The 12,532-nt window shown below is 43.1% G+C and overlaps 1 protein-coding gene across 2 annotated transcripts in view; it reads right to left on the bottom strand.

The window, feature by feature from the left end:
- The window catches only part of CUNH11orf49 (chromosome unknown C11orf49 homolog), a 190,206-nt gene that overhangs the window by 27,781 nt on the left and 149,893 nt on the right, over positions 1-12,532 (bottom strand). For both annotated transcript variants that reach the window (XM_036258047.1, XM_036258048.1), the window contains exon 4: positions 1,811-1,895. In XM_036258047.1, coding sequence (XP_036113940.1) covers positions 1,811-1,895 — 85 coding nt within the window. The remainder of the gene's footprint in view (positions 1-1,810; positions 1,896-12,532) is intronic.

The following is a 12,532-nucleotide window of genomic DNA, read 5'->3' as shown; positions in this document are numbered from 1 at the left end:
TGAAAGAGACACATCAATTGGTTGCCACCCGCACAACCCCAACTGGGGCCAGGGACAAACTGCAACCGAGGTACGTGCCCTTAGCGGGAACCGAACCCGGGTCTCTCTGGACTGCAGGCTGACGCTCTAACCACTGAGCCAAACCAGCCAGGGCTGTTTTGCTTTCTTATCATTCATGTATTCACTGGAGTAGCACTTTTAATTTCTTTAAAGAACTTTCCTTCGCATTCACAACTTGGCTACTGTTTGATGCAAGAGGCCTAGCTTTCTGCCTGTCTTGGCTTTCAACATGCCTTCCTCACTAAGCTTAATCATTTTTATTCTACCTTTGATTTAAAGTGAGAGATGTACAACTCTTCCTTTTATTTGAATACTTAGAAGCCACTGTAGGATTAACTGACCAAATTTCAATATTGTTGTGACTCAGAGAATAGGGAGGCCCGAGGAGAGGGAGAGAGATGGAGGAACAGCCAGTTGGTGGAGCAGTCGGAACACACACAACATTTATTGATTAAGCTGTCTTATACAGGCACAGTGTGTGTTGCCCCAAAACAATGACAAAATAACATCCAAGATCACTGATCACAGATTATCATAACAAATACAATGCTAATGAAAAGTTTGAAATATTGTGAGAATTACCAAAAGGTGACACAGAGACACAAAGTGAGCAAATGCTGTTGAAAAAATGGTGCTGCCCTGGCCGGTTTGGCTCAGCGGTTGGAGTGTCGGCCTGTGGACCAGAGGAGAGTCCTGGGTTCGGTTCCCGCCAGGGGTACGTACCAAAAAGAAAAAGAAAAAATGGTGCTAATAGACTTGCTCAACCCTGGGTTGCAACAAACCGTCAATCTGTAGAAAACACAGTATCTGTGAAGCACATGAGGTGTGTCTGTATAGAGCATTTGCCTAAAAGTTCTGTTATGATACTTTGCAGAAAACAAGATTTTTTTGCTGTACTTCCATTTGCCACCTTAGCTCAGGCTTTGTGTTAAAAGTAAACTGAGTGCAGCCCAGCCGGCGTGGCTCAGTAGTTGAGCGTTGACCCATGCACCAAGAGGTCGCCGGTTCGATTCCTGGTCAGGGCACATGCCCAGGTTGTGGGCCCGATCCCCAGTGAGGGGCATGCAGGAGGCTGCCAATCGATGTTCTCTCTTGTCAATGTTTCTATCTCTCTCTCCCTCTCACATCCTCTCTCTCTCTAAACAATTTAAAAAAAAGTTAACTGAGTACATAGTCCAATTGTCTCATCTGGTTAAAAAATGTGAATGACAGTGAAAGCAAATACAGAAATTAGGAGTTTCTAACTATTTCTGTCAAGTCTTAATGGTTCTGGAATAATCTTGAAAACCTTCTTTTAGCATAAATACAATTTATCCTTCCCTCACGTGAGCTTTACTACCTTCATGTCTTTCCAGTGTCCAACCTCAACCTCCCTCCTCACAACTTGATGCAAACTCTTGCCTCTTTTCTCGGAATATCCTCTAGGGGTTTGCGTGTGTGTGTGTGTGTGTGTGTGTGTGTGTGTGTGTGAGGGTTTGCTTCTTTATCTCATCACCCCCCAACTCTATCTGCAGACCCTAAGGCTCCCCATAGAAACCACAAAGGATCATCTGGCTTCCGCTTGGAAATGCAGAAAGTGAGTATTATGTGTTTGGACAAATCCCAAATAGACCTCTCTCCAAATGCCAGTTTCTTTCCTAATGGTTTTGTTCTTCCCTAATGGTTGGCTTGTTTGTATACAGTTCAGGTTTCTCTAAGAAGCCTTGTCCCCCAGAGGGCTGAGTTGGCTTCAAGGGCCCAGGAGACATACCTGGCTGCTTTCTGAGTGAGCTCCAGCGGGAAATCCGGGCACAGTAATTGCAGCAAACAGTGATATTCCTTCATGGTCAGCAGATCTGAAGCAGAAATGGAGAGAAACACATTGGGCCTCTGCATGTGAACTTACTGCTCTCTTTCTGGCCATTTCATGGGTTTCAGACCTAGTCTCAGTAGAGCTGCTTTTTTAAAGGTAAGAGTTAAGGTGTGCTAGCCACTAGCCTCTAGGGGTGAGATTTTAGGATCAGTATTTATATAACGCTCTTCCTGGGTGGGAGGCACTCAGCTGCAACATTTTGGCCAAAGGGGCTTCACTGGTTTGAAAAATGGGAGGGAGCCCTGGCCAGTTTGGCTCAGCGGTTGGAGCATCAGCCTGTGGACCAGAGAGTCCCGGGTTTGGTTCCCGCTAGGGGCACATACCAAAAAAAAAAAAAAAGGAAAGAAAAATGGGAGGGAGAAGAGGGAAAAAGAGGGGTACTTTTATCAGCCTCCTTAGTTTGTATTTCCTTGTGTATAAAAATCTGCAGGAATGAGTCACTTAAAAGCTGGTTAAATCTGCTGAAATTCTCTGGCATAGTAACATTCAACACAACATGCCCAGCGACCATCCACAGAGTATCTGGAAGCATTCCAAGGCACACTCAGTCTTGCAATGTATGGAGGAGAAGACTACAGTATAGCAACCCACAGACCTTAGTACTCTGTCATCCAGTATTACACAGACTGGCTTCTTTTTGATGCCTGCACACAAATCTGGTCATCATATTATAGTAAGCCAAGTTAGTGGTCCAAGGTATACAACCAAAGCAAACAAATGATTCCTGATACACAGAAGCAGTGCTGTGGGAGAGAGGAGCCAGGATGAGGCTCTGTGGCCCAGCAGAAGACCCAGAAAGGTAAATCTCAGGGAGGTTTATAGGATCCCAAGGGAGAGGAAATACGCTGATGCTTACAAGTTGTTTTGGTACTGCATGTACTAATCCAAAAGATTTACATCGGCCAGGCAGCGGCAATCCACATGCATTCCACAGGCTAGAGCATTTCAGATGTGGAAGGACATGCTAATGGTAAAGCAAGAGCAAGCAACCTGAAGCCATCCGAACTGGGAGACTGAGTGAGAGAAGGGAATCCAAAGGGCACGGCCACATTTGGGGAATGAAGATGATCATAGGCACTTGGTTTCTGTGGACCTAAGTTAGCCCAAGCCGCAGGAATTCAGATCTCCTGGCCCTGCTAGTTCGGTTGATGCTTTTCCAAGACAGAAACCCCAAATCCCCAGGGACAGGCCTGGGTTCCTGCTACTTTTTCATCAAAGCTCAATTCAAGGTGGGGGCAGAGAGTTAACCTAACCACATTGCTAAAGTCAGGGACACCAAGGAACAGAATCAGCGTCAATGTAGGTCAAAGGATCAAGATGGCTTTTGTGGCCTTCGTCTTGGCCACAATAGGGTGTGTACTTTCCTCTCACTTGCCTGACCTCGGGCACAGCCTTATGGGGGTTTTATTCTTTAAGGGAAGGAGTAATAGCCACTCGTGGTCTCATAGTTTTGGGGTAAGGGACAGGAAGGCAAAGGGAAGGCAGAAAAGCCACCGAGTCTAATATGTTCCCACTTTAACCTCACTCCAGAACTCTCCATATATGGTGTAGAGAGAAGTGATTTCTGGCAGGAAGTAAATAAACGAGAGTGTTGTCTCTGAATCATCAGTGCTTTCTAGACTAAACTTTGTTGAATATACCCGATGCCATTCTTGGAGGTAGAGGTCAAAGTGTCTCACAGGAATTCACATTCATCCCCATAATTACCTTCAGAATCTCTTTAGAAAGATAAACAGGGTGAAGGACAATCAGGAGAGAGAGAGAGAGAGAGAGAGAGAGAGAGAGAGAGAGAGAGAGAGAGAGAGTTGTGTAACCTCCAAATGTAATCAAGAAAGAAAGACAATGCTGTGGGGTCAATCTCAGCTTCCTGGTTTCCAGACCCTCAGCTCCTTTAGGTTCTTGATGGTATTCTACCTCATGTACTTCAATATTTGCTTCCCAAAGACAAAAGAATGATTTACAAAAATAACTTTGTACTTCTATGCCTGGAACCCACATGGTAATGTCAATGTAGTAGAGTAGACTGCTATAAAGTACTTAGCAGAAGGTCTGGAACACAGTAATTGCAAACAGTAAGTTATTTTGGTTTTGTTTTTAAATTCTGGGAGTAATGTCTAATGTAGTGCCTCATGAAAATACTAAATACATCAGAAAAACAGACTATATCTGTCCATCACTTCTGGAACGTGATTTACCTAAATGTAAAGTAAGGAAGATGGTCAGATAAAGAGATGAATGAAAGTCAGGCAGATGAGGACTTTTCTGTGGAAGGCAGTGGCTCTAGTTCTACAAAGTGGTGATTAGGCTGGATGACTTCCATGGAGAGGCATCTGTCACTAGGAGACACTCCTCGGATATACAGTGGGTATTTGGGAGAATGGTGAGTGAAAAATAGTGAGTGGCATTTGTTCCAAAATCAGAACATTGATGAGCAAATGGGAGCTATCCCCTTCCTGTCCCACAGGCTAAGGTTCACATCTTGGTTTTACAATTGACCAGGTATGCAACCTTGGGAAAATTGCTCAATCTCTCTAAATCTTAGTTTCTCATCTATAAAATGAAAATGATGATATCTACCTTTCAGGGTTGAAGTCAAGATTTTAAAAGATGATATCTATAAAGTACTTAGCAGAAGGTCTGGAACACAGTAATTGCAAACAGTAAGAGTTATTTTGGTTTTGTTTTTAAATTCTGGGGGCAAAGACGGGAGAGGAGAGGAGGAAGGTGTTTCTTGCTGAGTTTAAATGCTTAAACACCTAGGAGTTTTGCCTTGAAAATTCTGTCAGGTGGCCTGAGCCAAAACTGATTTTGAATACTCTTCTGCAGTATTCATTCATTTGACATTACCATGTGGGTTCCAGGCATAGTGTTATAGTGCTGAGCAAGACATCTCCCTAGTTCCCAAGGCTCACACTCAGGCATTAGTTAATCCTAAACACTCCTGTCTACTTTGGACCCTTCGACTCAGAACTCCCCAAGATCTCAAAGGCCCTTCCAGGCAGCTCTTTGTGCTTCAGGACTAACAGTAATGAGACTGAATAGTCACTGAGGTCTTTGCTCAGGCCTTGATTTAGCTCGCTTACCCTTCACAACAACCTTATGAAGTCGACTCCATTATTCTCAGTCCCATTTCACAGATCAGGACACGGAGGTTTAGAGAGATGAAATATCTGATGAGAAGAGAAGAGCCCCGAGCCTGGGGGACAGAAAGGGGAATTAGCTTTCCAGATCAAGATTCTGGTCTGGGAGGAAAAGAAGGATGACTGAGGGCTGGATGGGCTTAATAATGATAATACTAATAGCTAACATTCATTGAGCACTTGCTGTGGGCCAGGCACTGTCCTTCCAAGGGTTTTACATGTGTTAGCTCATCTAATCTTCACTATTGTTATCCCCATTGCACAGACACAAACTCAGACGGCACATGCTTAAGAGGCAGAGCTGGAATTCAAACTCGGGCGTTTGGCTCCAAAGTTTACCCACTAATATTTTCAGGACCTTGATCTTATCAACCATTAATGTGTGAAGGCTTAAGAGCTTGCTTTCCCCTCCAAACAAACTGCAGAAACTAAATAGCTCCAGGTGAATTGGATCAAGGAAACAATTCAAGCGAATTGGGATTTTTTTTCATGTAAGAAATTGAGTCTGAAAGGTTCTAATTACTGTCAACAGGAAGGACTGCAGCTCCAGTACAGCAGCTAGTTCTGGGCCAGAGGCCACGGGAGGGTGGGGGATGAGTACACTTGTGCTGGTGGCCACTCCACCATTTCTCACCCCAGCCGCTCTGCACCCCAACAGGTGCAGGGAAGGTAGGTGGTATGTACCAACAGATGCCTTCTCTAAAGGAATCCCCACAATTAGGAAAGCTTCAGCCAACAAGTCCTGAGAGTTCAAAGGCAAAGACATAAGAAGTCTTTGGTGTAAGATCAAAATCAGAACACTCCACAAATTGGTGCTTCTCTTTTTGTGGGTGGTCAGAGCTGTTAAAGTTTCTTATTCTAAACCTTGTAATTGTCCCATCAACTCTGTGTCTGGCTCTAGACCAGAGAGTTTTACACTGTTGATCCTATCATTTCTAGAGGCAGCACAGTATTGTGGCTAATAGCGTGGACTTTGGGGTTAGACTGTCTGGGTCCAAATCTGAGCATCACCAGTGATTTTAAATTACTTGACCTTCAAGCTCTTGATGCCTCAGTTTCCCCATCTATAAAATGGAGATAATGATAGTACCAACATCACACAGTTGCTGCGAGTTCATGTAAAGTTCTTAGAACAATGGTCCATCATACGTGCTGTTAGTACTTGCCATTATTATTTTAGAGATAAAGAAACTAAGGTTTCTTTAACTCAAGTTAATTCCTTTCTCAAGGAACCAAGTAGTAAGCAGAGGGAGGACTGAGATTCAGACCTGCTGCAAAGGTCCTGAGACTTCTACTCTAGCAGGTGAGATCCAGCTGACTAGTGACGGCCTTGACTTCTAATGAGAGATGGTTCAGGCCAGGTGACTGACAGACTTTACATCTAAGTGAAACATTGTGGATACCCTCTAGGCGGCCCCATTAAACAGGGCAGAGTAGTTGGGCAGGACAGTGTATGAGTGCAGAGCCCCGACTGCAATCAGACGGCCTGGCTCCACTACTTACTGCCGGTAGGACTTGGACAAGTTATACGACTTCTCTGAACCTTGGTTTCCTCATCTTAAAAATGTGAATAACCTTCAGTACTTACCTAATAGGATTGTTGTAGAAATCTAATGAGGTCATTTATACATAAGACACTTTCCTGAAAAATTAGCAAAGTGCTCAATAAATGGTAGCATTATTTGATAATTATTAACTGATTAAAATTTGAAGTCCTGAAATTGAGAAATCTTTGGACTTAACTAAAGTCCTTAGCACAATGCCTGGCACATAGTAATAAATATCTGTCGAAGGAGTAAATGAATGAAAACGTGCTTTGCACAACGACCCAGATGAAAATTCAGAGGGGCAAAGTTCTGGTCACTGTGTGAACACAGAGTGGACACTCTCCAGGCACAGGAGGCATGCCTGTCAACTTAGTGGGGTGTGAGGAGATGCTAGGACCTATAAAGTACTGAAAATGGAAAATGTCCTGTTTGGTAGGCACCATAACTCTCAGGAAACACAATAAATCATGGCAGATGTACTACTTTCCTGGGCTTGCTGCCTCCTAGCACCTTCTCATCAAGTGCTCAACTCAATCGGCTTGACTATTTTCATAGGACTGTACCACCAATTTTACCTTGAAAATCAGAGGAAGCCTAAGGTTTACTTCCTAGTAATTCCGTTTACCACTGTTACAACTCTAGCATGAATACTGTAGTTTTTTAAGATAAGCAGCCCTCAACTCAAAATATTCTTTTATTGGTTATCTTTAAACCTAGAGAGTGATAGATGAAGTTATTTTGGCTAAGAAAATAATCTAGTCAGAAATTACTAATGCCCAATATATTCAAGGCCTAACTTATTCTCCCTTCTTTTCTTGAAAAGAAGCATAAAATTCTTGTCATTTCTACATCTGATTTGCCTTCTTGCTGTGAAAATCCCTGCCTCTGAAGCTCCAGGGGGGTAGCTTAGTCATCTCTACAAACTCCTCGCAGACCACCATGTGTGTCCTCAACATTTGCTCAGAGGAACTGAGGTGGTGTGTGGTTGCAGACTCAGGGGCCTCTGCTCTCCCTGGGAAATGGTGCCTTTCCAGCACCAGAGTGGTGTCATTAGGGATCAGTGGAGGAGTGCCAGACGGAAGGAACTAGGGCCATATCTTTGTCCCTTATTAAAAACAAAAAGCCTCCCCCAAAGCCTGAATCAAGGATTTTTAGCTCCCAAAGTATGGGGGATGTAATGGAGTTTAGTCTGCATTCATTTGTATGAGTGTCTACATGTTGATGGCCGGGTAAGCTAGTGCTGGGACAAGAACTGGAGATAATGAAATGCTACCAAGCCATGGGGAATCCCAGAGGACTGGACAACTTCTAGTTGGTTGGCTGCATGTTCTCAATAGGAATGACCACAAAGGCCAGAGAACACCACAGCCTATGAGTGGACTCTCCAATTTTCATTTGCAATTGTTTTTATGTTCTTTTATGCAGGGGTTGTGAAGGCTCATTCTTAATGACACTCACCCTCAGCCAGGCTGCTCTGCCAAGAGATGCTCGGAAGGACATGGGTACTTAGGGACATGACCATACCGCCCCTTCCAATCCCCAGGGCACTGAGGCTTTGGTACCAGTCCACAGCTGAGTAAATACTCCTCAGTGCTACTCTGCAAGAATGAGGAAGAAAGTGAGGGAGAGTCGGGGCAGAGAGAGGAAGGGGCAAGACATCTGACAGCTTCACTCCCCATGTAGCACTTGGTAACACAAATCACAGGAAGGTTCTAACATCTTAGGGCCATGTTCCTGTCAAGCAAAGTCCCAGAAGAACAGCAGGTCGTGTTCTTCAATTTTATCTTCTTTGGCAGCACTATTCTTTTATGTTAAATGGAGGGAAATGATCATTAGTTTACTGAAAGGGAAATGATTTTACAAAAGGAATGAGAAGCAATGGCTTCCAATGACACCTGTGGGGTAAAGTACTTGGGCCATTATTAACACTACCCTTTGCCAACTAATTACTCTCCAGAGCATAGTGTGTTCAAATAGAGGCAGAAAGCCAGACTCTTTAAGCCCAACATCAAGTGACTATTTCTATTTTGACCTGTATATATGTTCTAGGCAAAGTATTAAGTCAGACATAATAACACTTTCATGGCAATTTATTTTTATTTACTTATTTATTTATTTATTTATTTATTTATTTATTCATTCATTCATTCATTCTAAGATGAAGATTAGCTTTTTTATTCAAATACATCTTCACACTGACAGATATTTCCTTTGTCTTATCCTCCCATCATTTTGTTAGCTCAATTTCTAGTTTTTAATTTGTTTTTCTTTATTGATTTTAGAGAGTGAGGAAGGGAGAGGAAGAGAGTGATAGAAACATTGATGAGAGAGAACATCTATTGGCTGCCTCCTGCATGCCCCCCACTAGGGACTGGGCCCACAACTTGGGCATGTGTCTTGACCGGGAATTGAACCAGTGACCTCTTGATGCATGGGTTGATGCTCAACCACTGAGCCACACTGGCTGGGCTCATGGCAGTTTTTAAAAGGAACTGTTTATATGACACAAAGGTGTAAAGAAATATGAGCATCTCTAACCAGGGATCATGTATGGCACATCATGGCAACCTGATCAGGTTTTTAGGCTTACCATGGCCATCCTTAGCTACTTTGGTGGGGTTGAACTACAGGTCTGATCTGATCTAATATGAACCCGACTGTGTCAGACCCTTGGGGTGTCTTCTGTCCATCATAATGGGGCTACTGAGAGTTGGAGGACCAAGGCAATGCTTGATTCTGGGGAAGGTCACTCTCTGACACAGCTTTGATGACGTGAAACATAACAGGCTTGCACATACCCAGGGTGGGCAGCCATGTGGCATCATGAAAGAAGGCCAGTTACTCTGGCACAGGCATGGTCTCCTGACCATTTATTGAGGAAGTGGCAGGGCGCTTTGGAAATCAAAATGTGGAGCAGGATCTTGGCACCATAAACTCCCAAAGGGCCCAACAGACCATCAGGATAGTTATTTCCAGCTTAGCATTTGCACCACCATCCATTCTAATCCAGAGAACAACTAGTCCAGCTCTACCAGTTGTTGCTGCTTCACGTTTCTGTTTGGAAGTAAGAGGATAGGGTGTGTCCTTTGAAACAGAGACCTCAGGGCCAAGATGTAATTCTCATCCAGGAAGAAGCAGGTGCTGTGGCAAACTCTTGTGACCCACTCTTTTTCTTACTTGAACAGAAACTGTTCAATAGGCATAAGAGCTTGGGTGGAAAATGAACTCAGTCCCTCCTCAAGGTAACTAAAGGTGAGAGGACACATTTTGGCTCTCATGGTGGTATATCTTGAATACCTCACTCAACCTTTTAATTATTTTATTGATTTTAGAGAAAAAGGAAGGGAGAGGGAGAGAGAGATGGAAACATCAATGAGAGAGAACACTGACTGACCACCACCTGCATGCCCCCCACTGGGGGTTGGGTCCACAGCCTGGGCATGTGTCCTGACTGGGAATCGAACCGGTGACCTCTTAGTGCATGGGTCGATGCTCAAATACTGAGCCAACCTGGCTGGGTTAAAGAGGCTAATTTTTGAATTTCCTTATATGGGTCTTTATGGCCAGAGTGAGGGCTTTCATGTTGTTTTAGGGGGGAATATTCTGTTCTACCACAAAGACACATAATATATAAATAAACTTGGTCTGAGTTCTGCAAAGAACTAATTACATTTTTTTGGGCCTCCATTTTCTCACCTGTAAAATAAGTAAGCTGTGGTATGTGAAGTTTGAAAACAATTTTTAAACAGATATACTTTTTTCCCCACAATGGGAATCTTTCAAGAAACCTCACTGTATGACACAGATACAAACAATCTTTCTTGCTCAACTTTCTCCTCAAGAGCCCTCACCCAGGCTAAAGGCGTGAGGAATGAGGTGGAGGGGAGAGAAGGCCTGAGGCACTGATTTAAAGCTCCAGGGATCTGTGGAGGACACTGTAAAACACCCAGCTCTAACCTTTGCGTGGGACTTACAGAACACATGGTTAAGCGTGCAGGCTCCGAATCAGCCAGCAGGATCCAAATCTTGATTCTTCAGCTAGCTAGTCATGTGACATTGAGCAAGCCAATTATAAATGAGTGAATAATAGTAACAACAATAATAATATGAATAATAATACTACTAATACTAATCATGAAGAGTTCTTGAGAAGATTAAAAGAGATGGTTAAAAAAGAGAGAGACAGCCCAGCCTGGTGGTTCACTTGGTTGAGCATCATCCATACACCAAGAGGTTCCCGGTTGGATTCCCAGTTAGGGCACATGCCTAAGTTTCTGGCCCAGTTCCCAGCAGGGGGCGTGCAGGAGGCAGTCATTGGATGTTGATGTCTCTCATTGGATGTTTCTGTCTCTCCCTTCCTCTCTCTCTAAAATCAATAAAAAAAAAAAAAAATTTAAAAGAGAGAAAGAGAGAGAGAGAGTAAATTGAAAGTGCTGGCATATGGCACAGGGGAAGCACTACACAAACAGTACCTATTTTTGTTATCACTCTCCCTCCTTTGAGGCACACAGGTGGATGGCACCTGCATAACAGAAGGCACAATTCATTGAGATCTCCAGCTCAAGCCAGTGGGTGGCTAAAACAATCTTATTCCTTATCTCATGACTACTTTTCCTTGCCTTTGTTCTTCATGGATGAGTGAATAAACCAACTTCCTGCCTGAAGGCAGGTGCACACCACTTTTCTTGATAGTCAATGCACTGCCAATCCTCTATCATCTCTCACTATGAAAAGTACTGTTGAGTCTTATTGGTAGAGAGACTATATAATTATGCAAACCATTTTCATACGCATTATCACTTTTGATCCCCATAAGAAAATAATAGTATGATTTCTATTTTTATAGACAAAGAAAATGAGCCTCAGCAAGGGACAAATTCACCAAGTAAATGGTAGAGCCATGATCAAATCATGCCTTCACATTCCAGGGCTAGGCCTCTTTCTACTACGCAGGCTCCTTACGTTCTTTTCATTCTCTGGGGCCCTGGGAACTCAGCCACTTTCATTTCTCCTATGGGTGAAAAACACCTAGCCCAGTGAATTCCATAATGAGAATGCAGTGTTAGCTACAACTGCTATTATTATGATCACTGTTAATATTTCAATCTGCCACCAGTTAGTTCATCTCTGTCATCCTTCTAGGCTGGCTCCAGGGTCGCATGTAGTTGATCTGGCTCCCAATTTCCTTGCTCCCCCAAAACAAACTGACAGACCCTTTCTAGTTTAGGTGACTTGCTGCTAATCTCCATAGAGAAGGGATAACAAAAATAAACATTTTAAGCCACTATAAGCCTGTATCTGCAATTTTAACAGGACTAGACACAGATTAGCAACAGAAAAGTGTATCTAATATACATAAAAATACTTCCAACTACTTTTTTCCTTTCCAATTTAAAATCAGGCTGATAGTTGGAATGGAATTTTATAAGCTATCAGCAAAACTGTCTGATGAGGACTTGTCTGAGAAAGCAAGCCACAGAAAACAAAAACCAATTAAAGTTATTATTTCTCTGGGCTTTCCACTGTCCAAAGAAGCCACAGAATAAATAAGAAGTTGAACAGATTATGCATTTGATTTGCTTAAAATGCATTTTCCTTCTTTTCTAAATAAATATAAAAAGAAACGGTGGCTAACGGAGTTACTCACTGAGGGTGAGTTGAACCAAGACAGACTAAAAATAAAAACCAACCTAAAGTTCCCGGTTCGCGATGATTTTGCGAGTAGGGAAAGGCCGTTGCCAGAATGTAGGCGTATTTACAAAGACCACAGCCTGTTCTCTCGTCAGAATCCACTAACTTCCACCAATCATGATGGATTTATGGCTACTCAGTAACTAAAAAAATAGACTTAGGAAACAGCGGGAACCAGAAAAGAGGTTTGGATATAGATAAACACATACATCTCTCCAGATGAATCCACCTTTGTCTTTCCT

Source organism: Molossus molossus, unplaced genomic scaffold (genome assembly GCF_014108415.1).
Source record: "Molossus molossus isolate mMolMol1 unplaced genomic scaffold, mMolMol1.p scaffold_m16_p_13, whole genome shotgun sequence".
Taxonomy (NCBI): domain Eukaryota; kingdom Metazoa; phylum Chordata; class Mammalia; order Chiroptera; family Molossidae; genus Molossus; species Molossus molossus.
This window is presented reverse-complemented; position numbering and strand designations above follow the sequence as displayed.